The 25,775-nt window shown below is 40.4% G+C and overlaps 1 protein-coding gene across 1 annotated transcript in view; it reads left to right on the forward strand.

Annotated features, from left to right (window-relative positions):
- The first annotated feature begins 285 nt into the window (after window positions 1-285).
- Frem2 (FRAS1 related extracellular matrix 2) overlaps window positions 286-25,775 on the forward strand; it is a 172,771-nt gene continuing 147,281 nt past the window's right edge. The window contains exons 1-2 of the mRNA XM_047554183.1: window positions 286-5,793; window positions 10,787-10,876. Of these exons, the coding sequence (XP_047410139.1) occupies window positions 630-5,793; window positions 10,787-10,876 (5,254 nt within the window). The 5' untranslated portion in view covers window positions 286-629. The remainder of the gene's footprint in view (window positions 5,794-10,786; window positions 10,877-25,775) is intronic.

Consider the following 25,775-nt stretch of genomic DNA (forward strand, 5'->3'; position numbering starts at 1 on the left):
GGATTTCTTTGCAGCGTGGAGAAGGGTTAATACGGGTTAATCGCAGACAGATCAAGAAGTGAATCCCACACCTCTGCGTTTTCCGCTTCCTCTGCGGAAGCCCCAGATCGAGCAGTTCAGAGCAAAGCTAAGCAACTCCGGGTCCCTTCTCCCTTCACTTCTAAGACAACCTGTTGCTCCTTCTTTCTCCTCCCCTCCCCGCACTTTCCCCGCCTCGGTCCCTAGAACTGATGGACAGAAATCACTACCCAACCCTCGACTCCTGGCCCTCCTCCCAGGACCAACGATTGGTCTCCTGGGAAGACTAGAGTAAGTGGGTAGGAGGGGAAGGATTTGCCTCAAAGCCTTGGGTCTGGGGACCTGGGAAGTAGGAGTGGAAGGACTCAGTTCTCTGCGTGAGTGAGCCGCGAGCGGCGGAGCGGGACCGGCTGGGAGGGCTTGTCCTCTTCCACTGCGGCTCCAGCCGGGACCGCGCCGGCCACCTCCCATCCTTCTGGCTCAGTCCTAGTTACAGGAGGACCCAGCAGGGAGACTGCGGAGTTCTTGGCACTTTGCGGAGGTGTCTCTGGTAGCCTGCCCGAGGACTGCACGCTCTCAGACTGACCTGTCTGAGTCCTCACACCCGGATAATGCGCGCAGCCAGGACCCACGAGATCGCCACCCGCGCGCGCCGGACAGCCAACTCCACCAGCTTTCGGCCAATGCTTGCTCTGCCACCCAGTCTGCTGCTGCTTCTCCTGTCACTGGTAAGCCGCATCTCGGCACAGCCCGCTGTGGGTGACCGAGCATTGCTGTCTCCGGGTCTCGCGGGGGCTGCAGGGGTTCCTTCCGAGGAGGCCATAGTGATGGCGAATCGCGGACTCAGGGTTCCCTTCGGGCGTGAAGTCTGGCTGGATCCCCTGCACGACCTAGTGTTGCAGGTGCAGCCAGGGGACCGCTGCACAGTGACTGTGCTAGACAACGACGCGCTGGCCCAGAGGCCTGGCCGCCTGAGCCCAAAGCGCTTTCCATGCGACTTTGGCCCGGGCGAGGTGCGCTACTCCCACCTGGGTGCACGCAGCCCATCTCGGGACCGCGTCCGGCTGCAGCTGCGCTATGACGCTCCTGGAGGGGCGATAGTACTTCCACTGGTCCTGGAGGTGGAAGTGGTCTTCACCCAACTGGAGGTTGTGACACGGAACTTGCCCCTGGTCGTGGAAGAACTGCTGGGGACCAGCAATGCCTTGGACGCGCGGAGCTTGGAGTTTGCCTACCAGCCCGAGACGGAGGAGTGCCGCGTGGGCATCTTGTCTGGCTTGAGTGCGCTGCCTCGCTATGGAGAACTCCTCCACTACCCGCAGATGCCTGGAGAAGCCAGAAAGGGAGGTACCTCCGAGCCTCTCTTGATGGACTGCAAAGCTTTTCAGGAGCTAGGTGTGCGCTACCGGCACACGGCCCCCAGCCGCTCACCAAACAGAGACTGGGTGCCCATGGTGGTGGAGCTTCGTTCACGAGGGGCTCCTCTTGGCAGCCCTGCTTTAAAACGCGAGCACTTCCAGGTGCTGGTGAGGATCCGAGGAGGGGCTGAGAACACCGCACCGAAGCCCAGTTTCGTGGCCATGATGATGATGGAGGTGGACCAGTTTGTACTGACCGCCCTGACTCCAGACATGCTGGCAGCAGAGGATGCTGAGTCTACCCCTGATCTGTTGATCTTCAACCTCACCTCTCCCTTACAGCCTGGCCAGGGTTATTTGGTGAGCACCGATGACCGCAGCCTACCCCTCTCCTCCTTCACTCAGAGAGATCTGCGCCTTCTGAAGATAGCCTACCAGCCCCCTTCTGAAGACTCTGACCAGGAGCGACTCTTTGAACTGGAGCTAGAAGTAGTGGACCCGGAAGGAGCAGCCTCAGACCCTTTCGCTTTCATGGTGGTGGTGAAGCCCATGAACACCCTAGCTCCAGTGGTCACAAGAAACACTGGTCTTATTCTCTATGAAGGTCAGTCTCGGCCTCTCACAGGCCCTGAAGGCAGTGGACCACAAAACTTGGTCATCAGTGATGAAGATGACCTAGAAGCAGTGCGACTAGAGGTGGTAGCTGGGCTCCGGCATGGTCATCTTGTCATTCTGGGTGCTACCAGCAGCAACTCTGCTCCGAAGACCTTCACAGTGGCAGAGCTGGCAGCTGGCCAGGTGGTCTACCAACATGATGACAAGGATGGTTCACTGAGTGACAACCTGGTGCTCCGCATGGTGGATGGAGGAGGCAGGCACCAGGTACAGTTTCTGTTCCCCATCACTTTAGTGCCTGTGGATGACCAGCCCCCTGTCCTCAATGCCAACACTGGGCTGACATTGGCAGAGGGTGAAACAGTGCCTATCCCACCATTTGCTTTGAGTGCAACTGACATAGATTCTGATGACTCTCTGCTGCTTTTTGTGCTGGAGTCACCCCCCTCAACTACAGGGCATCTGCTTCTCCGCCAAACTCATCCTCCCCAAGAGGAGCAGGAGCTGATCAAGGGCCTTTGGAGGAAGCAGGGAGCATATTATGAGCGAATAGTGACAGAGTGGCAGCAGAAAGACATAACAGAGGGGAGGCTCTTCTATAGACACTCTGGGCCCCACAGTCCTGGGCCAGTGATCGACCAGTTCACATTTAGAGTTCAGGATAACCATGACCCCCCTAATGAATCTGGACTACAGAGGTTTGTGATACGAATTCATCCTGTGGATCGCCTTCCCCCAGAGCTGGTCAGTGGCTGTCCCCTTCGGATGGTGGTGCAGGAATCCCAGCTCACACCACTGAGGAAGAAGTGGCTGCGCTACACTGATCTGGACACAGATGACAGAGAACTACGTTACACGGTGACCCAGCCTCCCGTGGACACAGATGAGAACCACTCGCCAGTCCCACTGGGCACCTTGGTCCTGACTGACAACCCATCAATTGTGGTGACCCATTTTACCCAAGCCCAGATCAATCACCATAAAATTGCATACAGACCCCCAGGTCAAGAACTGGGAGTGGCTGCACGAGTGGCCCAGTTCCAGTTCCAGGTGGAGGACCGCGCTGGGAATGTGGCTCCTGGCACCTTCACCCTTTACTTGCAGCCTGTGGACAACCAGCCACCTGAGATCCTCAACACTGGCTTCACTGTTCAGGAGAAGGGTCACCACATCCTGAGCGAGACTGAGTTGCATGTGAATGATATTGACACTGATGTCGCCCACATCTTTTTTACCCTCACACAGGCACCCAAACATGGCCACATGCAAGTATCTGGACAGACACTGCATGTAGGAGGGCTCTTCCACTTGGAGGATATAAAACAGGGCCGAATTTCCTATACTCATAATGGGGATGAGTCCTTGACGGACAGCTGCTCCTTGGAAGTCAGTGACAGACACCATGTGGTGCCTGTCACTCTCAGAGTGAATATCCGGCCCATGGAGGCGCCCATGCTGAGCCTTCCTACTGGTACTCTGGAGTCCTATCTAGATGTCTTAGAAAACAGAGCTACTGAAATCACTGCCAGTATTATTAAAGGGACTGATGAATACACAGATGATTTGATGCTGACTTTCCTCTTGGAAGATCCTCCCTTATATGGGGAAATCCTGGTCAATGGAGCTCCAGTAGAGCAGTTCACCCAAAAGGACCTCTTAGAGGGCTCCGTTGTCTATGCCCACACCAGTGGCGAGATTGGCCTATTGCCCAAAGGAGACTCTTTCAACCTGAGTCTGTCAGATAAGTCTCAAGAATGGAGAATTGGGGGCAATACTATTCAAGGTGTCACTGTGTGGGTGACCATCCTCCCTGTGGACAGTCAGGCCCCAGAAATTTCTGTGGGTGAACAGTTTACAGTAATGGAAGGTGATAAAAGTGTTATAACCTCAAGGCACATAAGTGCTGAAGATATTGACTCCCTGAATGATGACCTCCTGTGCACAATAGTTATTCAGCCCACCTCAGGCTACGTTGAAAACATTTCTCCAGCCCCAGGTTCTGAGAAGTCCAGGGCAGGGATTGCCATAAGTGCCTTCACCCTGAAAGATCTCAGGCAGGGCCACATTAACTACGTCCAGAGTGTCCATAAAGGGGTGGAACCTGTGGAAGACCGGTTTGTATTTCGTTGCTCTGACGGCATTAACTTCTCAGAGAGACAATTTTTCCCCATTGTAATCATCCCTACCAATGATGAACAGCCAGAAATGTTTATGAGAGAATTTATGGTAATGGAAGGTATGAGTCTGGTGATTGATACCCCCATTCTCAATGCTGCTGATGCTGATATCCCCCCGGATGACTTAACCTTCACGATTACCCAATTTCCCACTCACGGTCACATCATGAACCAGCTGATTAATGGCACAGTTCTGGTTGAAAGCTTCACCTTGGATCAGATTATAGAGAGTTCCAGCATTATTTATGAGCATGATGACTCCGAGACCCAGGAAGACAGTTTTGTGATTAAGTTAACGGATGGTGAGCACTCTGTGGAAAAGGTGGCCTTCATCATGGTCCTCCCTGTGGATGATGAGACCCCCCGAATGACCATCAATAATGGACTGGAGATAGAAATTGGGGAAACCAAAATTATCAACAACAAAATATTAATGGCAACTGATTTGGACTCCGAAGACAAATCTTTGGTTTATATCATTCGCTATGGGCCAGGACACGGCATATTACAGAGACGAAAACTCACAGGTGCCTTTGAAAATATCACACTGGGCATGAATTTTACTCAGGATGAAGTGGACAGAAACTTAATTCAGTATGTCCATTTGGGGCAAGAGGGCATTCGGGACCTAATTAAATTTGATGTGACTGATGGAATAAATGCCCTTATAGATCGCTACTTTTATGTGTCCATCGGGAGTGCTGATATTGTCTTCCCTGATGTGATTAGTAAGGGGGTGTCCTTGAAAGAAGGTGGTAAAGTCACCCTCACAACAGACTTACTAAGTACAAGTGACTTGAACAGCCCTGATGAAAACTTGGTTTTTACCATCACCAGGGCCCCCATGAGAGGTCACCTAGAGTGCACAGACCAACCTGGAGTGTCCATCGCATCTTTCACTCAGCTCCAGCTTGCTGGCAACAAAATCTACTACATCCACACAGCTGATGACGAGGTGAAGATGGACAGCTTTGAGTTTCAAGTCACCGACGGACGTAACCCTGTCTTCCGGACATTCCGTATCTCCATTAGTGACGTGGACAACAAAAAACCAGTGGTCACCATCCATAACTTGGTTGTCAGTGAAAGTGAAAACAAGCTGATCACACCCTTTGAACTCACTGTTGAAGACAGAGATACTCCTGACAAACTCCTGAAATTCACCGTCACCCAGGTGCCTGTTCACGGTCATCTCCTTTTCAACAATACCAGACCTGTCATGGCTTTTACCAAGCAAGACTTGAATGAAAACTTAATCAGCTACAAGCATGATGGCACAGAGTCCAGTGAAGACAGCTTCTCCTTCACGGTGACAGATGGCACCCATACAGACTTCTATGTTTTCCCGGATACAGTATTTGAAACAAGGAGACCTCAAGTGATGAAGATCCAGATCTTAGCTGTTGACAATAGTGTCCCCCAAATTGCAGTGAATAAAGGGGCCTCTGTGCTTCGCAGTCTGACCACTGGTCACTTGGGGTTCATGATCACAAGCAAAATATTGAAAGTGGAGGATAGAGACAGCCTGCACTTCTCTCTGAAGTTTACCGTGACAGAGGCCCCTCGACACGGATATCTCTTCAACCTGGATAAAGGCAACCACAGCATCACTCAGTTTACTCAAGGTATACTTCCTTTTCTTTCCTTCTATCCAAGGGACATTCCAGGTCTTATTTCCTCAGAGTATAAACAGAGCATCAAATTAGGGTTCAAGGGAAGTGAAGGGAAGGGAGAAAATGGAAGAATAATTGTGTTCTTATTTTCCTGGGAAAACAGCTGCTTTGCTGCTTTATGTCCCATGGTAGTGACTTCATTAGAGAGAGTACTGATATATTTTAATAGTGGCAAGTTATGTTGCCAGAGCAGGGGCAAGATTGGTGAAATAAAATTGAAGCAGACTTTCCAATTCTACTGCATTTGCCACACCTATCCTCTGAGCATCCTATGTTTTATATATTACACATGCTTCATGAAGCATTGCAACACCTTATAGCTAAAGTAGCTCACTAAATTGTATTTATTCAGATTATTATCATTATTAATTAGCACTCAAATAAACCTTTACATTTGTGTTACTTTAATTAATGCTCAGAAGGTTCACACTGATACAACTGTGGCTCTTAGGAACTTTGTAACTACAAGAAAAAAAATTTGTTCATATTTACATTGAGACTTTAACAATTCTCTTATAATATTTCATGACTGAGACAAACACCTGTACAAAGACATAACAGATAAACTCTCATCTAGAGTTACAACAAGTTATATGAGTTAGAGTTATATGTGATAACCCAGGACATACTAGTGGGATACACACAAGAAAAGGAGATTATACTACACTTATAAGAAGACAACGTGTCCATTGCCAAACTGTACACCTGTTTCATTATTTAGAACCTGAAGATATGTAAATAAGACTAATAGTACATGGAGTGAATTATTTCATCATTTTTGTGCCTTCTCTCTGTTTTATTCCAAACACAGTTGCCTCAAGCTCCTGCATTCTTGAGGCAATGGAGTTTTTCTAACCTGAATTTCCCTTGTGGGTATACACAGTCTGAGACAGGAAGGGCAGGTGACCTATGCTGGGTTATTCAGTGACAGAAGGGAGAAGCCCATTCAGTGTGCTGGCTTGGGAGTTAGGACTCTGTTCTCTAGAACGTGCAACTTTCATTACAAAGGGATTTGTGTTGCTTTCATGAAAACCTCACCACATCAGAAAGGAAACTAGATCCACCATTTGTGGGCTCTGTGGGTAGAGATGGAGTTTAACCCCAGGGCATCCCAGTGGGGGTGTTCTTTTCCTGCAACAGTGTTCTGCTCTTAGATAACAAATACTTTAATAAACATGGATGTGGCAAAATGTAGTGCTAAAGTGAACTGCTTCTCTGTTTGATGCTGGCAAATAGCCTCACACTTCAGCCTCCTGATTCTTGGCTGAAAGCCTGAATATATCCCAAGGCCTGCAGGGACAGGAAAACCCCAGAGTGCCAAGTGTCACGCCAGACCAGCAGGAAACTTTTGTGTGAAGGCTTTCTGAGGATAGGGATGCCATGCAATCTTAGACTGGTTCATTTTCATGGAAAGTGAAGAGGATGAAAGGAATATATTAGAGGACAGAAAATGTACTTCAAATCCCTCTCAAGACCTGAAACAGGAATCTGATTTTAGAGATTTTTTTTTTAAAGAATTTTTGGATGAAGACAGGCAAATGATTTAATTTAAATTCTACCAACCAAATCCAACAGCTCAAAATATTTCTTAAATGTTCACCTAAAATTTTATCATTTTATTCTAGGCAGTTGTTCTATTTCCCACTAATTTTGAATTGTCTTCATTTATGTTTATGGTTTTTTGTAAATGTACAGTAGTTATAAGTTTATTGCAAAAAGTGATTCTCTTTTTAAGGGAAAAAGTTATATTTTTTAGGGAAATTACTACATTGCAATACAAACTCAAATATCGGCTAGGAAAACTTGGTTTTAATCTAATCACACAGCATTCACATGAACAAGTTGAGGCTGGAGTTTGCTTCGTAGCAGTTATTTATGGAGATTAGATAAGCGATTAAAAATGGAGAAAACTCCATCAGAGAACTGCCGGGGTAGCTCTTGCAGTAGGAGAAGGAAAGCAGAGGAAGACTGTGCAGTCTTTTAATTTGTTTTTGTTTTTTCTTTATCATCAGGGATAAGCTAAACTATATTTTGATGGATTTTTCAATGCACTGACTTAGTCAATTTTGCACAGGTAGCCAGGGAAAAATTTTATGTCGATTGACTTAACTGGTTCCTAGAAGAAAAAGAAGAATTGATTCGTAAAATTTTAATTGAAGTTTATTATAAGGAAAAATTAATAATGTCAAATTAGTTGGATTAGGGAAAGTATTATTATTTTGTGATACTGGGGATTGAACTCAGGACCTCATGCATGCTAGGCAAATGCACTACCTCTGAGTTACATCCTCAACCCTAAAATTATTTCTTTATTTCAAACTTTACAGCTTTCCCAATGTGTCCCTGCCCTTCCTCTCTAACCAATCTCCCACACCAGTTCTAAATCACATGTCTCAAAAACCTGGAGTTTTTTTTTTTTTTTTTTTTCCTCTGCAGTAGGTACACAATGATATACTGTGTGGGACAATTTATAGATCGCTTTCAGTAGAGTGGAAACATCTCCAAAAAGTTTGAACCAGATGTGGTTATCAGACATGTTAGTGAACTTAAAATAGAAAACATAGATTTATTGTGCAGATAAACTCGAAATAAATGTAAATGAGTGTTTAACAATTAGAAGAAAATCCAGTTAATTCCTAGATGTTTACTTAAAGAAGACAGCATTTTAACTATTAAGTTTTTATCTTCTTAGGACTTATGTGCCTTAAGAAAGCTAGAGTTAATGCTTATTTACAGTATGTTTATGTTTCTTCTAGAAGTACCTATAAGATAACAATGCTATGATCAAAGTCTTTACTTACTTGAGATTTAAAAATCCTCTTTTTAAACTCTAAATTACTGTTAAAATTTTAGGGAAAAATGAAAATAATTTTGGTAAGTTCCAACCAACCAATACCACATTCACTAATTTGGAAGGGGAATGTGACATCTGAGTGTCATATTGCATTCATATTCCTTTTTCCTTAAAAAGGAAAGTGGTTAAAAATCAGTTTGGAAGCAGTGATTTGTTTCAATGAAACTGTCTCCTAAATACTATATTTTTGCTTAAGAAATCATTGGCACCAATGTTGGATGTGCTAAACAGGTTTTTTTTTTTTTTTTTTTTTTTTTTTTTGCCTTTCTTTCCTAGCCTTTAGGATTTCTTATAAAATTTAAGAAAAAGTGAAAACATTGGAAAGAAAGAGTCTTTCCCACATGGCCCAAGGCCATTGTCCCTAAGGTAGGGATGGATAGTCAGTGAAGTTGATTTAACTCCTTGCTGGCAAAGGGAGGGTTACAGGAGTTGAGTTGGAGGGTAAACAGACCAAGAGGCAGGTTCTCAGGGCCTGCACTCCTTACCGCGCAGGAACACACCCATGCCAAGGGAGAGATGCCAGTGTGAGGTCCGGGCCACTTCACGCCTTCATTTCACATTAAGGAACATTTGAGCCTTTACTGACTATAAGACCCTGAGCAAAGAAGTGGAAAAGATAGGATGGAAAAAATATATCCAAGATGTGTTCAATCTACTGGGAAAGAGAGCCACACAGAAAGATAAAAATGGCAGAGAGTTTGGGAAATGATGGTATAGTTAGAATGAAGTATTGCAGGAGAACAGAACATCTTGGACTTGCTTCACCTCCAAGTACCTCTATTAGTAAGAAGGTGCCATTAACTATAAAATCAGATTTTCACCTCCCCAGGGATTCTTGGCTGTGAGTCACCTTTCAAACTTGTATGAACCAGTAAGGAGCCCATCTCACATCCATAGAGTAAGGGTGTAGAAACTCATGAATCCTAACACCTTGCCTCACTCAAGTTTATTCTTTCATAAATTATATATATATATATATATATATGTATATAATATAAATATAGATATATTATATATATATAATGCCTCTGAATTCTCTAGCATGAACTGAAGTAGAGCTTTTGGGAGATAAAAAAAAACCTAAAACACATACCAGACAAACATACATTATACACTGTTGTTGAAGCTATTTTTTTTTTTTTTTTTTTGGTGGTGCTGGGGATCGAACCCAGGGTTTTGTGCTTGCAAGGCGAGCACTCTACCAACTGAGCTATATCCCCAGCCCCTGTTGAAGCTATTTTTAACTGTGATCCAATTTTATGTAACCTTAGGAAACTCACTGATTGGCCCAGGTCAAATAACCACCTATTTTGAATGTTGCAGAAGAGAATATTTGTCCTATTATGTTCTCTGTGCACTGTCATTAAGGAGGAGAACTGGCAAAATTGATGTCTAGATTTTAAAAATGGTACCCTAGTAATGAAAATAGATCTATTACTTTGAATTTGATAGAGTGAATTTGATATCAAGTGAATTCAACAGAATAGGAAACAACCTGGGAGGTATAACTTTCTACTGTAAACAAAGCTTTCCATTATCTGATGTTGTTTTGTTCTAAGTTCTCTTTGACATCGCCTCATGATAGTTATTTCCATCTGTGAGATTTTTAAGGAAATATCTCCTTGATTTTTCCTTTCAAACTTTGGAGCTCTTCAAAACAGCCTGCTATTCCACAAAAGGTAAGAAAGTGAGCCAGAGTGAAGAGGCAAAGTCTTTTGCCTCTGAGGGCCGGTCCTCCAGGGAGGCAAAGGATGTGATTTCAAGAGGGCCAGGAAATCTGCCATGCCTCAAAATATCTTCCTTTCCACCTGTCATGGTGCCTGATATTCCGTATTTAGGAGTCACTCTTGGTGCACGAACATTCGAGCACTATTGGGAGTGGCAACACCTTGCTATTATTACATCCTACATCTCACACTCTGTGTAGAGCATCAGATTTCCACAGACAGCTGAAATCAAGGGGCTTAGAGATTTGACAGTCATGGAAGGGGACATAAACAAGTTTACAGAAAAGCAAGAGCCAATAAGATTTACTTATCATAAGTAACTTGCCCAAGTAGTTAATCATCTTGCTTTCTGGTTATTTTCTAGCTGACATTGATGACATGAAAATATGCTACGTCTTAAAAGAAGGGGCTAATGCCACAAGTGATGTGTTCCATTTTGCTGTTGAAGATGGTGGTAAGTATTCCATTTTTCTAATAGTGAAACTAAGGAGAGGGACTTCTCTTCATTGTTCTTTGACATCAATATTATGAGGAATCTTCTTCAAGTATCATTTTAAGCTTATCTGAATTTAGACAGTGAATTTGATATTTGCAATAGAAAATTTTATAAATTCAATCTGACACAATGGTAGTCTGTAATGACTATAGACACATTATAGTTGGATCAATTTTGTGTTATGATTTGGAAACATCGAAAAGAGATCTGTATAAATAGGATCCCCATGTCCAGTTGTTCAGATTTTGTCTTGCATGATGTTAACTACTTGAAGTGATGCAAGGATATTGGAATCCAGCCCAGTTCCACTCAGCCATGTGCCCACTGGGTGTGTCTACACGAAAGAAGTACCTTTTTCTAATTTGTACTTGGTCTCTATGGACTCATGCTGGTAGAAAAGATTTGCTGTCACAGAGAACTCAATGCTAAATAAAGGTGTATGTATCTCACCTACCTCAGGATGTCTAATGATTTCCTTAGTTTGGGGATTTTTATGACCTTATCTAGCTAAAAATTTTCCCTGGTGAATTCTAGAGAATACTGCAGAGAATGGGTATAAATTTCTGACTTAGTCAATTTTTCATCACTGTGACCAAAATGTCTGACATAAACAACATAGAGGAGGAAAGATTTTTTTTGCCTCACAGGGTCAGAGGTTTTGTCCATGATCAGCCAGCTCCATTGCTCTGGAGTAAAGGTAAGACAGAACATCATGGTAGAAGGGCATGGCAGAGGAAAGCTGCTCAACTCAAGGTAGCCAGGAACCAAAGAGAGAGACAGAGAGAAGAGAGGAAGGGGCTAGGAACACGATGTCCCCAAGCACATGCTTCATGACCTACTGCCTCTAATATGTCCCAACTGCCTACAGTTTCTACCTCCTCCCAGTAATCCATTCAAATTACTAATCCACCAAATAGATTAATCCACTGATGAAGTCAGAGTCCACATAATCCAATCATTTCCCCAAAGTCCCACATCTGTATACTGCTGCTCTGGGGACCAAGTCGTCAACCCTTGAGCTTTGGGGAAATGTTCCAGAACAAACTGTAACACTTTCCACCGAAGTCTCTGGGCAAGATTATTGTCATTACTCCCCCCAGACCAGCTGCCAATCATGTTCTTTTCAACTCCCAGTGACTCATCTTCTTAATCCTGTGGACTAGGAGAAAAACTGGCCACTTCTGGGTTTTTGATCATAAAGATGTTTTTGTTCTTGTGTGCCCTCATGGGAAGCAGAAGAGCCTCAGCAAGTACTTGTGTTGTGTGAACAGGGTACAGGAAAAGAGAGGGAGAAGGAAAATGAGTCAGACTCAGTCATCTGCTTCCTTGTGATGCCTTTAAAAATGGCACACCATTATGTCATCCATCTCAAAAAGATTGCATCCTTAGCCTCCATCTTCATTGAAGCAGCAAATAGAATTGGTTTAAAATATCATTGGACACAACATGATGACAGCTCTGAAAAATGACATCTGCTGAATGTGTGCCAAAGAGGCAAAAAAGGGTGTTAACTTGGGCTCAACTATTTAAATCGGGAGCTTAATAGAACTCATGCCTTTATTTTGAGAGTGGCTGGTCACAGTTTCGTATTCCACATATTGATTAAAGGAATCCTAGCAAAGAACACAGTTCTAAAGAAAGAAATCAAATTTTTTTATTAAAAAAAATTGTTTGCTGAATCTTACTGTTCAAAGGTTAAATTCCGCTGAAAGAAACTGTAGCATGATACTGGAAATAATCAAACACTGATGCAAAACATCAGGTCTGTCACTTAGAATGACTGAATGAGCCTCAACAGCAAAAGTTTAAATTTCTTTAAAATTACAAGACAAGTTCAAATTCCAATGGCTACAGTTATTCTAAGATATTATAGCCTGTACTTTTTTTTTTTTTTTTGGATTTTGCTTTTCTTCCCCCATTCATGCACATACACACACATGCACACACACTATTATCTATTAGTCTGCACATCCTTAACTGAGTGAAATAATACCATTTATGTTAAAATTGAGGTCTATATTCAAACTTCGGAAAGCATGTAGTATCATATTTCCAAATATCAAGTGAGGATTGACAGGCTGAAGAGACTAGGCTTATTTTAGAATTCCTGGAAATGTGGTTGGGCTTCTGAAGATTGTGTTTATGGGAACAAGTAGGAAATCATTTCAGCTTCTTCAGAGCTTCAGTTTCACTTGAAAAGAAAACCTTTCCAAAGGCATAGCATGACTTATAGGACTCAGGCAGATCCTGACAAACGGTTATTAAACAGAGTTTATCTTAACTTCCCTGATGTAAGAAGACTTTCCATTGACAAAATAAACACAGAAACTTTCAAGACTGAAAATAAAAGTCACATACATATCTCAAAATTGTTTTGACCTGATTCCTTTTTTTAATGGATTTTTGCGTTATCTTATAGTCTTACATTTGCATGAGAAATATAATACTATTTAAACTTGCAGAGTATAAACTATAGTGATTTATTGTCTACTTTATATAAGCATACCCTTAAATTGTATCCATGAAATATATGAAGTTCTTCTAGTATCTTATATCTGAGAAGCCAGTCAAGACACAATGGCATAAAATTATGAATGCTTTATTTCAAATGTCATTCCAATCCCTTAAATTCACCTTCGAATCCACAAGATTGGTTTTAGAATGGTATCTCTCTAAGTAAATTACTAGTGCAAACATAATCCTTGGATAGTCTTAAATATAATTTAATTTCAGGGATCGAGCAGATTTAATTGTGTTATCATGGAAACATGTCTGGCCACAGGATTTTTCTGTCAAGAGGTATCCATGGATTAGTGACGGTCACTACATTTTGGATTTTGGAGCATTTTAAGGTTCCTACCAAATGACAGGAGTAAAGAGTACTGAGGAAAAGATAATGTCAGGTTTTCCCCTCTGAGGGATTCTGCTTTATTTGGACTTGATGAGTGTTGGCTGATACAGCACTATGTGCATGAAAGCCCACACAGGGATCCTTACGTCTTAGGGTTCTTTCAATTAGACTTTAAACCTTCTATGTGGTTTATTGTTACTTGTGCAATGTTGCCTTCATAGCATCCCTATGAGCTTGGTAAAACAATAATAGCAACAACAACAAAAAGTATGATTCCTATTTGGCAGATTAGGAAACCACATCACAGAACTGGGTAACTGATCCTCTTCAAGTCGCACAACCAGGGAACTAGAGGCTGATTTCAATCCCGGATTCTTCTCCCCAGTGATTACTGGTAACTTCCCACTTGCTTAGAATAGCCGCAGGATAAGGAAAGACTCCTGAACTTCTCTGCCTTCTCCAGACCAAATTTTTAGGGATGTTTAATTGATGAGAATGAGTCAGAATAGGCTCTACTGTTAAGGCATACAGAAATTTTGTGTCTTCTGGAATGTGAATTTTTAGAATACTTTAAAGGTCATACTACCATAAACTTTATAGTGCTCTTCCCTGGTATCATAGTGTAATTCTTAAAATGATTATTTAGTAAGGAAATACTAGAACATTAAGGGAGAGCATGCCAATGTTTGGTCAGACTGGCCTATCCGTCCAGGTACTCTGGGGCCAGTCACCACATGGGGATGCAGAGTACCAATCTGTAAGGAGAAACTCTGAAGTTTGGGGATGTATTTCAGTAATATGTGGTTTTTTCTAATGAGCTTGTGCATTTAAATACCTTTAAACAATCATCTATGGATTTAGCCAACGTATCTTCCATTTCTTTTCGACTTCATCCTTCATATCTTCATGAGAGTAACTCTCAACATAATAATACTGCAAACCTAGGAAATACACTCTCTTTTGCTGGCTGCCTCTTTGAATTCTAATTCCAGGTCTAGTACCCCAGAATTCTGTGGGGGGAAAGAAGACATGTGTTCATTTACCTCCTTCATAGTTGAACACATTCTTATCTCTTCCTTCTTAGTGTTCATCTCTATGGTTTTTCTTTGAGGTATTTTAATGCAAAAGTGTTTTTCCAGGTACATTTTTAGTTTTCTCTTCAAGGAACTCCTCTGGTTTAGTATTGTGATGTGAAAGCCAGTCTCACGTAACTATTCCAGGTATGTCCCACCCACAACCCCAATGACTGTTAATCACTCTTCAAAACCAGGCTCAAATGTCATTTCAGAGTTGTTCCCTATATCATGATAAGGAAGTTAGTTCCACCCTTCTTTGTGCTTCTATCCATAACTTTATTTACAGCAAGAATGTTGTATTGTGGTTATTTGTTAACATCAAGACTTCCATTAGTGGGAAAGAAGCTCCTTCAAATCAAAAGATCATTAATCTTTGTACCTCTATATGCACAGAGCTGAGCACTTGGCTTACTTACCAGATATTAAAATGGATGAATGGATAAATGGGAGGAAAAAAACTAAATTAAACAGTATTCTAAGTTCCCATAAACAATTTCCAGCGGACCCTCTGCATTCCTTTAGAATGATCTCTTATCCTAGCTTTAATATAAATCCCTGTGGCACCAAGAAAGATATTTAGTAAAGCTTTGACATATATAGATACATGAAACCAACTGTTTTGAAAATTCCTTTGAAATCCTCAAGGAAATATACTTCAGATCGAAAAGTTACATAGTAACCACCAGTTCCAAGCTCAGATTATTCTTAAGGCATTCTTTTAAGAAAAAAAAATTGTCGATATAGTATATAAACTATTTGTCAATATACTATATAAACAAGTATACAATTTAAAGACAAATATACATTTTCTATAAGTCACTGAAATTTTGAAGCCAGAAAAACTATTGTAAGTATTTTAGGTTTTGGTTACACCAATGTCTTTCCTCGTGTGATGAGACAACATTATAACAGAGAAATAGTTGTATAAGCATAATGTATCCCCAGTCATTATTAAAAAGCTATTGTGTAAACTTTTATAGTTTTTTGTTTGTGTTTTGATGGTGCTGGGGATTGAACTTGGGGCCTTATACATACCAGGCAAGCACTCAATCCATGGAGCTATATCCCCAGTTTTTGGTTGTTGTTTTTTAATTTTGTTTTTCAGTGCTGGGGATTAAAACCAGGGTCTCATGGCCTCATTCATGCTGGGCAATGCATTACATTCATGCTGGCCTCTGAATTACATCTTCAGCCCTAAAGATGTTTTTGAATGGTCATAAGAAAGAGTTAGGAAATGTGGTCATCTGGCTTAATAATACTGAGTAGGAGGAGTTGTACTTTATTCTTCATTATGAAAACCTGTTTGCTGCTTCCTCATTTGAACTCTCATATGACATGGGCATGTTGTCTGGGTTCTGCCTGCCAGTCTTGGCATTGACACTTGGGCAGTGACATAAAATCTGTGTGGGCCATTACAGTGTATCTGGTCTATGGTCAGATATTTTTTGCTGCTGTCTGTTATCATGTCTTTTGGTGCCCAAGTCCCCATCCGCCAAGATCCTTAATTTATGTGCTATTGAAAGATATAAATAGCATCTTGACATAGTGGAAGAGTTTCAAAGTCATTTTTATCTATGAAAAGGATGTCAGTTAAGGTCGAGGCTTTTGAATTTTGATTCTGTACTTGACAATTAAATACTCAAAACACAAAAAGATCACTAGAAACTCTTCATTCTAGACAGAAGAAGCACAAGTTTTAACTTGAAGGTGACCAGTAACCTCAGGGTTTAAGGCAAAGCAATTACTGATAATTAACTTGAAGTTAAAGCCAGAGCTGGAAAAATATAAATAAGTACTATAAGTAGAAAAATGAGGTCTGAGCATTAAAAGATTATACAGACATACTCAGCTTACAGAGTAAAGCAAGCATTCTTGACAATAAAATTAATTGCTAGTGACATGAGAACCAAAGGAAGTAAACTAGTACGTTAGGGAGTTATAAAAAGATGGTGAAGTATTGTCAGGCACTGATACAAATATTTTTAATCTGTGCACAAGATCTACTAGAATTCAGATCCTGGGGAGCAGTAGGGCTAGTGTTAAATGTATGCAAGTTTTTTTTTTTTTTTTAATTCCTTTGAGCAGTTCAGAATAGTTCGAGTCATTAAGATCTTTCTATGCCAGATCCTTGCCTTTAAATCATGACTCTATTAATATGCCTGTTGTTCAGTGTCCAGGAAAGAAGTTACACCCTGTACACAGAAAAATATAAACTAAATTGTATCAGTTATTGTGCTTTAGGCTCATTCCAAAATTATCATATGACTTTGCTATTTTTATTGACTTTAGTTCAGAGGATACTTTCCTTAAATCATTAAATCTTTGGGTGAGTATGAATTCTTATCAGGCACATCTCTAGAGATTATCATGAATCTCTATTTACATTTAGAACAAATTATAGTCACCTTTTAAAAACTAAGTAGATATTTCATAGGTGATTAAAATATTATAATCTCAAATCAAATATTTTTTTGTGGCATTTATTACACATTCCAGTAATATCCCATTCTGTCTCTTTAAGTTTGCTCTGGGTGGCTAGGAGAATAGGAAGGTAGTTTTCAACGGGTACCTTCACAATTATAAGCTACATTATTCTCTATTTGCTAGAACAAATGACAATGCATCAGAGAACCAGGATGGGGTATCATAGAAGGGTCAGAGTTTCTATGGTGAAATTTATTTGCTTAAAAGAGATTCCCTACTCTTTTATTTATTAAATTATTTGACAAGTATTTTTTGGAGTACCTACTTCATTTGGGGTGTCTATTGGAATCTGGGAAGACAGTGATGAATATAATGGTCATAATCTTTGACCTGGGATTCATCCTGAGGATAAAGCAATACACAAAAGTGTGAATTGTTAAAGTATTCTGGAGGTTAAAATATGGAAACGCAGTTTTCAGGAAAGTTTTCTAAAAGGTGATATTTCAACTTAGACTTAAGATGAGATACTATAATAAGGGAAGAAGTTCTCCAGGCAGAAGGAGAAGCCTATGTGAAGGTTCTGAGCTTTAGCGTTCAAGTCACCAGAAGAGCATCAGCATGCCTGGAGCTCAGTCAACAAACCAGAGACCAGGCTGCAGATGGAGCCCACGGCCGGGTGGTATGGAGCCTTGTAGACCAGTTGGAGTAATTGAGAAAAGGAAGCCTCCAAATCATTTTCAAGGAAGGGAGTAATATATTCCAATTTGTGTTTGAATAAATGACTCTTGTGGCTGTAGAGAATGGAGAGAAGGCCAATAAAGGGAAAGAAGGAGATTAAGACGAGGCTGATGTTAACATGAGGTTGAGTAAGAGAAATGACCCAGAAAGGAGATGCAATTTGGGGTCTAAATCTAAGGACTTGTTGATGGATCAGATTATAGGTAAGGAAAAAGGAGAACTTAGGCAAGCATGATTCTGAGTTGCATAGCCCGAAAAGAATGATGGTGTTATTTACTAAGATTTACTAAGATAAGGGAAAGGCTGGAGGGGAGGAGATAGGTTTAAAGGAGGAAATAAGAGGTCGTCTGGGGCATGTTAATTAGGAGATGCCTTCCTTCTTAAGGGCACACAGGAAGGCCAGCCCCTGAGCCTGCTTACCTTCTCTTCCATTGGTCAGCAGCACATTCCTAGGAGTAGGAATTGAGACCTGTACTGGTTCTGCCCCTTGCTAGAACTGGTGATGTGACCCTGGGCCAAGCAACCCAAACGTTCTTAACCTTGATTTCATTAGTAAAGTGGGGATAATTGAGTACCTAACTAAGAGGGTTCTCTTGAATATTAAGTATGCTGGTGCATGGAAAGATTGCTCATGTAGCACAGTTTCTGTTGCATATGAGCTACTGTGCAGGGGCCACTGCTCCTGCTGTCACCATCCCTCCCAGGGCCTCTGGGGGAGTTGTCCTGTTCTTTTTTTTTTTTTTTTTGTTCAGGGGGTGTGGTTACCAGGAATTGAACTCAGGGGCACTCAACCACAGAGCCACATCCGCAGCCCTATTTTATATTTTATTTAGAGACAGGGTCTCAACGAGTTGCTTAGCACCTTGCTTTTGCTGAGGCTGGTTTTGAACTCACAATCCTCCTGCCTCAGCCTCCTGAGCCGCTGGGATTACAGGCATGCGTCATGGCGCCCAGCCTGGTTCTGTTGTCTCTCTTATTTTCTGGTCTCGTCTTTTGTTTCTTCTTTATTTCACTTTCTCATTTTCCTCTCCCTCTCTCTCCCTTCTTCCTTCCTCATGATCACACAGTGTTGGTCTATGCCATTTTTCTATTTGTTTTTGGTGGAGAGATAGGGAGAGCTACAGTGATGGAGAGTGGGAAGGGGACCAGCCTTTCTGTAACACAGAGTCTAAAGGCTGAGGAGGCTTCCAAAGTTATTTCACAGCTTGTAAGTAGCTTAACTAAGATTTTCACGAAGAAACATAAATGAGGAATTTTCCCTGTGATCATATATGAGAAATAAATAAGTATCTCTTGAGCCCAGTTTGCATGTTTTATTTCTCCTTTCTGTTGGCTGGAAGTTTAAATTGTATAGACTTGAAGGTGAAAGTTCTTAATTTGATTTTATCAAAATAGAGGACTCAAAGGATGATAGTTTTGCTTGCAAATCTCATACACTCAGTCACAACAGTCTGAAGACATTGATAAGACACGATGTTTATTCAGATCTTAGAATTACCCAACATGCTTAGTTTGTACAGGATGCTGTAAGTCATCCCAATAGACAGATGCATCATTTAGTGAATATTGTAAAGAAGATAAAGCAATTAAATAAATGTACCTTTGGAAATGCTCACAAGTTTAGATTTGAAATTTTCTGTTGAGGTCACTGAAAAATAAGTGCTGAGCATATGTGTATATACCCAGCATGTCTCTTTAAAAAATAAATGTTGCTTGTGAGAACAATTTGTCATAAACAAGTACTTCTTTTTTACACGTCATGAAAATACAGAATTTGTTTTCCCTTGAGATCAAAGGAAAACAATCTGTTTTTAAAAATCTTGCAATCCTGATGTGCTTATAAATAATGGTTGGGCAATGAATGGATTTTATTAAACAACTATAATCACAGACTTTCTATCCTGTAAGTATTAAACCCTGTATCTTTTGGCAGAACCCCAGTGAGGTCAAAGGTTCAAATGTCATATTTAATCCTGATTGCAAATAGGAAAAATAAGACTTATCGAAATTTAACTCTGAAAAATTGATGAATGAGTGAATCACACATGTGCAAAGTATTGGCGCTCCTGTTATCGCTTTACAAATGTAGATCGATTTTCTTTTTTTGTTTTTCTAATTAGTTATACATGACAGTAGAATGCATTTTGACACATCATACATAAATGAAGTATAACTTCTCATTTTTCTGGTTGTACATGATGTAGAATCACACCGGTCATGTAATCATATATGGACATAGGGTAATAATGTTCGATCATTCTATTATCCTTCCTATCCCCATACTCCCTCCCCCCGCTTCACTCCCCTTTGTCCAATTCAAAGTACCTCTGTTCTTCCTTACCCGCGCCACTTTTGTGAATTAGCATCCGTGTATTAGAGAAAATGTTGGGCCTTTGGTTCTTTGGGATTGGCTTATTTCACTTCACATGGATTGTGGGATCGGTAAGCAAAGTAGTGGACTAAGAACAAGCTCCTCCACCACACCAGTAGGGTGATTTTCTAATGTTTTGTATCTTTAGAGCAAAAATGTTTGTGCAAATAAGAAAAAATTGTTTTCCTTAACATTCTGTTTTAGAACAATTACAGTGAATTTGCTGAAATTAGTACTTTATTAATTTGGCTCTGCCCTTGTAAATAAAAATAAAAAATTGCCAAGTAGCTCCATGTGAGCGATTTTCACTGAGAGAATAAATATCATGTTAAATAAACAGTGTACCTTCAGATGGTTTACACTTAGAATTCTTGCAAGTGTTGCTAGGAGAGAAGTTTCCAGAATGAATTATTCAGCTATTGCTAATTATCGTTCAAGACTTATTCTTTAAACAGAGTATCGGTATTCTTGGAACAAAGAAATTAAAAAGATGAAGAGAATAATTATATAGTTCTGTTGGGTTTTCCATTTGGAACTATTCTTTGTTCTTCATGTTAATTTTGAACTAAGCTTGGAAAATAACACCCTTCCTGGGACCTTTTGATGCAGGACACAATTCTCTTTTTGATCTAAGACAGCTCGGACTGCATTCTTCAAGCCGGAGAACAGACCCACTTGCTCTTCATTCCTTTGCTGGATTCTTTAATAAAAAAAGGTTGAATCATTTCATTTTGGTAAAGTGCCACCTGCCTCCTCTAACTCCACTTATGTAGCTGCGAGAGGCGTGAGCCGAGAACACTGAAAACAGTGTTTTCAAGCACAGTTCAAGAGAGCCACTTTGGAAATTGAAAACGAAGTGGCGAAACTGGTTGGAGAACTTCAGAAATCCAAGAGACAGGAAAAAAAAAAAAAAAAAAAAAACATTGTGTGTACCCATAATTCTGCCCTCAATTTATTTTAGGCAGAAATAGCTGAAAATTAAGTGATTTGCCTCAAGCTATAAGATTTAAAAAGGTAGACTATACTTAACCTTTTAAGATTTTTTTTAATAATACATCAAAACAATTTTATTACTTAAAAATCAATGATCAAGGTATTTACATATGATAACATGCACTCATTTCATGTGTATAGTTGTATGACAAGTGTACACACTCATGTAACCACTCCAATCAAGATAAAGAAAAATTCCTTTTTTCCCCAAAATTCCCAGGATCATGGGCCTCTTTGCAGGCAAGCCATCCCCACTCTCCTGATTACTGTCACCATAAGATTTTTTTTTTATTTTGACAGACTGCATTTTGATTCATTATACACAAATGGGGTACATCTTTTCATTTCTATGGTTGTGCACAATGTAGATTTATACCATTCGTGTAATCATACATGTACATACATAATGATGTCTGTCTCATTCCACCATATTCCATACCTCACTGCCTCCCATTTCCCTCTATATAATCTAAAGTTCCTCCAAATTAAAACAACTATAGGATTTCATCTTACTCTAATTAGAATGGCTATTACCAAGAACACAAACAATAATAAATGTTGGTGCAGATGTGGGGGAAAAGGCACACTTTTACATTGCTGGTGAAGTTGCAAATTGGTGCAGCCACTCTGGAAAGCAGTGTGGAGACTCCTCAGAGAACTTGGAATGGACCCACCTTTTGACCCAGTTATACCACTCCTCGGTTTATACCGAAAGGACTTAAAATTAGCATACTACAGTAACGCAGCCACATCAATGTCTATAGCAGCTCAATTCACAATAGCTAGATTGTGGAACCAACTTAGATGCCCTTCAGCAGACAAATGGATAAAGAAACTGTGGTATATATACACAATGGAATATTATTCAGCCATCAAAAAGAAGAATATTATGGCATTTGCAGAGAAATGGATGGAATTGGAGAATATCATGCTAAATGAAATAAGCCAATCCCCAAAATCAAGGTTGAATGTTTTCCCTGATAAGTGAATGAAGAATTTTTTCTTATCCCCTTATTCTTGCTACCTGGACCTCAATGTCATCTTTTGTCATTATCCAGGTCCAAGTCTGTTTTACCTGCTTCCTGAATCGTTGTGGTCACATTCCAACTTGTAACTCCATGTCTGTTTGCTTCACTGCAACCACATCAATGTCATCTTAAATGACTTAATAGATGGAAACTGCTTAAAATAATCACTGACCCAAAGGAAGTTCTTTATAAATTTTAGCCATCTCCCCCACCGTAATGTAGGATGATTCCCATGAAAACCAGGGGTTTTATCTCTGTTGTTCATTGATACATCTTAGTGCCTGGCACACACAGGTGCTCAATGATTTCAGCAGAGTCATTGAATGAATGGGTCTGTGTCTAATGCAATTTTCCTCCTGGGTCTCTTTCTCTCTTGTTATTTCCTCCTTTGATCCTTATATATCTGTTTCCGTAGTAACCTAAAAATACAGATGTGAAATTTAAATTACCTTTGTAAAAAAAAAAAAAAACCTTCTTTTCTCCAATTCAGATCTGAGCTGTCCTTACATTCCAACTCTCATTGACCTCTTCTTAGTCACGGCATAAAACTCAGGCTCTTCTCTTAATGTGTAAAACAGCCAGTTCTGATCATATAGCCACAGTGCTGACTCAAGATTCCCGTATGTGCTGTGCTTCGTACTGCACTCCTGCCTTTCTGTTCTTGAAAACCCTCTGCTGCCTCTGCACGAGATTCAGCCCAGATAGCACATTTTCTCCCTGACTCCTTCTGCCTCTGTCCTTGCGGTCAGACGTCACCTCCTCTGTGTACCCATAACCCCTCATATTTGTATCTGGAGGCTATATTAAAAATATTCATTCATGTAACAATATAATGATTTAAAGCATTATGCCAATAATAACATCTTACATATATTTATACACATCAATATATAAATATATATGCACATATACATATGTATATAATTGGCTCACCATATAAGTGGAAGCACAAATAATTAATATGTAATGTTTAAGGTTGTTAAATTACTAAGCCGCATAATATATATGTGCACATATCTGTGTTTTATAAAAGTGCTTGTAATGCTACGTTATAATAACAATTTTGTTCCTCAAAGGATACTAATAATCTCTGAATCTTTCATTTTGATGTCATCTTTTATTAAAAGCATTTTCCACAAGCTAATGGATACCCTCTCCAGGCCACGATCTGACAGACAATATCATGTCAAACTCTTCTTATGACTTCACCCTTAAACTGGTTTTTATGAAGTAACTTGCAGCCCCACTTGGCAGAAAAGTACCCTTAACATCAATGATCTTGTTATGCTGAGTCTACATACTTTCAGCTTTTCCTGAACTAAGGCAATCACCTCCAAACTATTTCTAAGCTTCACAAAATAGATGAGATTCTGGTGTATCCAATATCTCTGTTTATACAGGAGGTCACAAAACTTAACCATTGGAATGCAAGGTTTAGTTCAGTGAAACTGAATACATCAGGACCAATAAGAGGTGTTAACTAACATCTTGGTAAACAATATGAGCTGTTCTAGGCATTTCGGGCATAAAACCTGACTCCATCAGAGTTTTAAGTTATCTCTGCTTACCTAGGAATCAAATGAGCACAGCACAGCAGCTCTGAATGTACCATGCAGTGTTGGAACTTCTTCTATACTTTTGTGTTACTGAAGTTTCTCAACTAAAGTAGGAGTTTTCTACATATTTGTGTCTCCTTATCCAGTACTTGGTCACCAGGTAGCACATAGTAGGAGATCAGGAAATATGAGTGAAGTCATGAGTAAATGCAGAATGTAGGTGAATGTTGATTTGTTTCCTCTTGAAGTATAATGTGGAGTAACTTCAGAAGTCAAGAGAAAAATTTAAAGGAAAAGAGAAGAGTCTTACCAAATAAAAATAATGTAAAATAGATGAAAGCCTATGTTCACTTTCAGATATCTTTCAAGCACATGTTGACGCATGTGAACATATAACTTTCCAACTATTCTTCCCATGCACTTTTATGGTGACATCAAATGGTCTTGCTTTTTAAAAATGGAGTAGATTTTCATATGTATATGTGCCTGTGTGTGTTTCTGGATAAGAGATTTTGCTTCTAGACATTTTGCATGTATGAATGCTGTAATTTCTTTTCCTCAGTTAGCATAAGGTGTGCTGAACTTTATGGTTTCATATTCTAGACACCATTGAGAATGGACTGAATTTATACCCTCATCTTAGTGGACTCATTTCACTCCCTCTTGTCTCTGCATCACTTTGACAAAACTGAGACAGTACCTGTCCCTCTCCATCCCCATGTCCACCTCTGACCAGGGTGCATCTGTGAGGATATTTGGAAGCCAATTAAATGACACTGAATATCTGTTCTGTTTAGATTGGGGCAAAGGTAAAACTGGTAGAGAGGAAGTGGATTACCAAAGTATTTTATACTGGAGGTATTCCTAAAAAAAAAAATTATGTTACTAGATGATGTGACAAAGTGGTAAGAGCAGCTCACTTTCTTAAAGATGTCTCTGAGTTTCTATTTGTTTACTTGAATGATTAAATATTCACTGAGTGAACATATGTAGTGAATGCGGTGAAGACCGTGGGCTGTGGAATCCTTAGAGTTACTGACACTGAAAGGGTTTAATTCTGATATTTCAGAGAAAGGATTGGCTTATCTTGCAGGTGTCTGAGACTGGAAGTTAAAGAATAGATGTAAACAGAGCAGAGAGGGAACATGTGGTGGAGATCTGGATGTGGTTAAGGGCTCTTTTGCAACCTCTAGAAAACACGGTTCTCCCTTGTCAGGTTGTTGCTTAATCCAGGGTGATTGTGTCACTTGGCCCAGGTTTTCTTATTGTCAATTGTAGACACACTGAGTTCATGATTAAGTCTCCTATGAATCTAAGCTATCAAAACAGCTTCATGCAGGCTGTCATAATCATTCTTCTCCCTCAAGAATATATCCATGTGGGCTGGGGATATAGCTCAGTTGGTAGAGTACTTGCCTTGCAAGCACAAAGCCCTGGGTTCAATCCCCAGCACCACAAAAAAAAAAAAAAAAAAAAAAAAAAAAAAAGAATATATCCACATAGACCCCTTCCAGTCATTTAATACCAGCATTAATTAGAATTAATCCATTCAATGGTTACTGTTTCCCTCAGTCTATTCCACTATAATTTTGTGCAGTGTGTTTCTGTTTTCAATCCAGAATAGGCATAAAAATCTAATCAGCCTGCATCTAACTACTGCCCAGTATAACTACAGCACAGTATAGTCTCAGCATTGACTTTGCCTCTCTCTCTTTCCCTTTACCTTCCCTCATATCTACCCTCACTTTGTTGGTTTAGAAATCATGTCTGTACATTCTTCCCCTTCCAACACACACATGTGCGAACACTCTTGCACACAC

The sequence above is a fragment of the Sciurus carolinensis genome, chromosome 5 (assembly GCF_902686445.1).
Source record: "Sciurus carolinensis chromosome 5, mSciCar1.2, whole genome shotgun sequence".
NCBI lineage: Eukaryota > Metazoa > Chordata > Mammalia > Rodentia > Sciuridae > Sciurus > Sciurus carolinensis.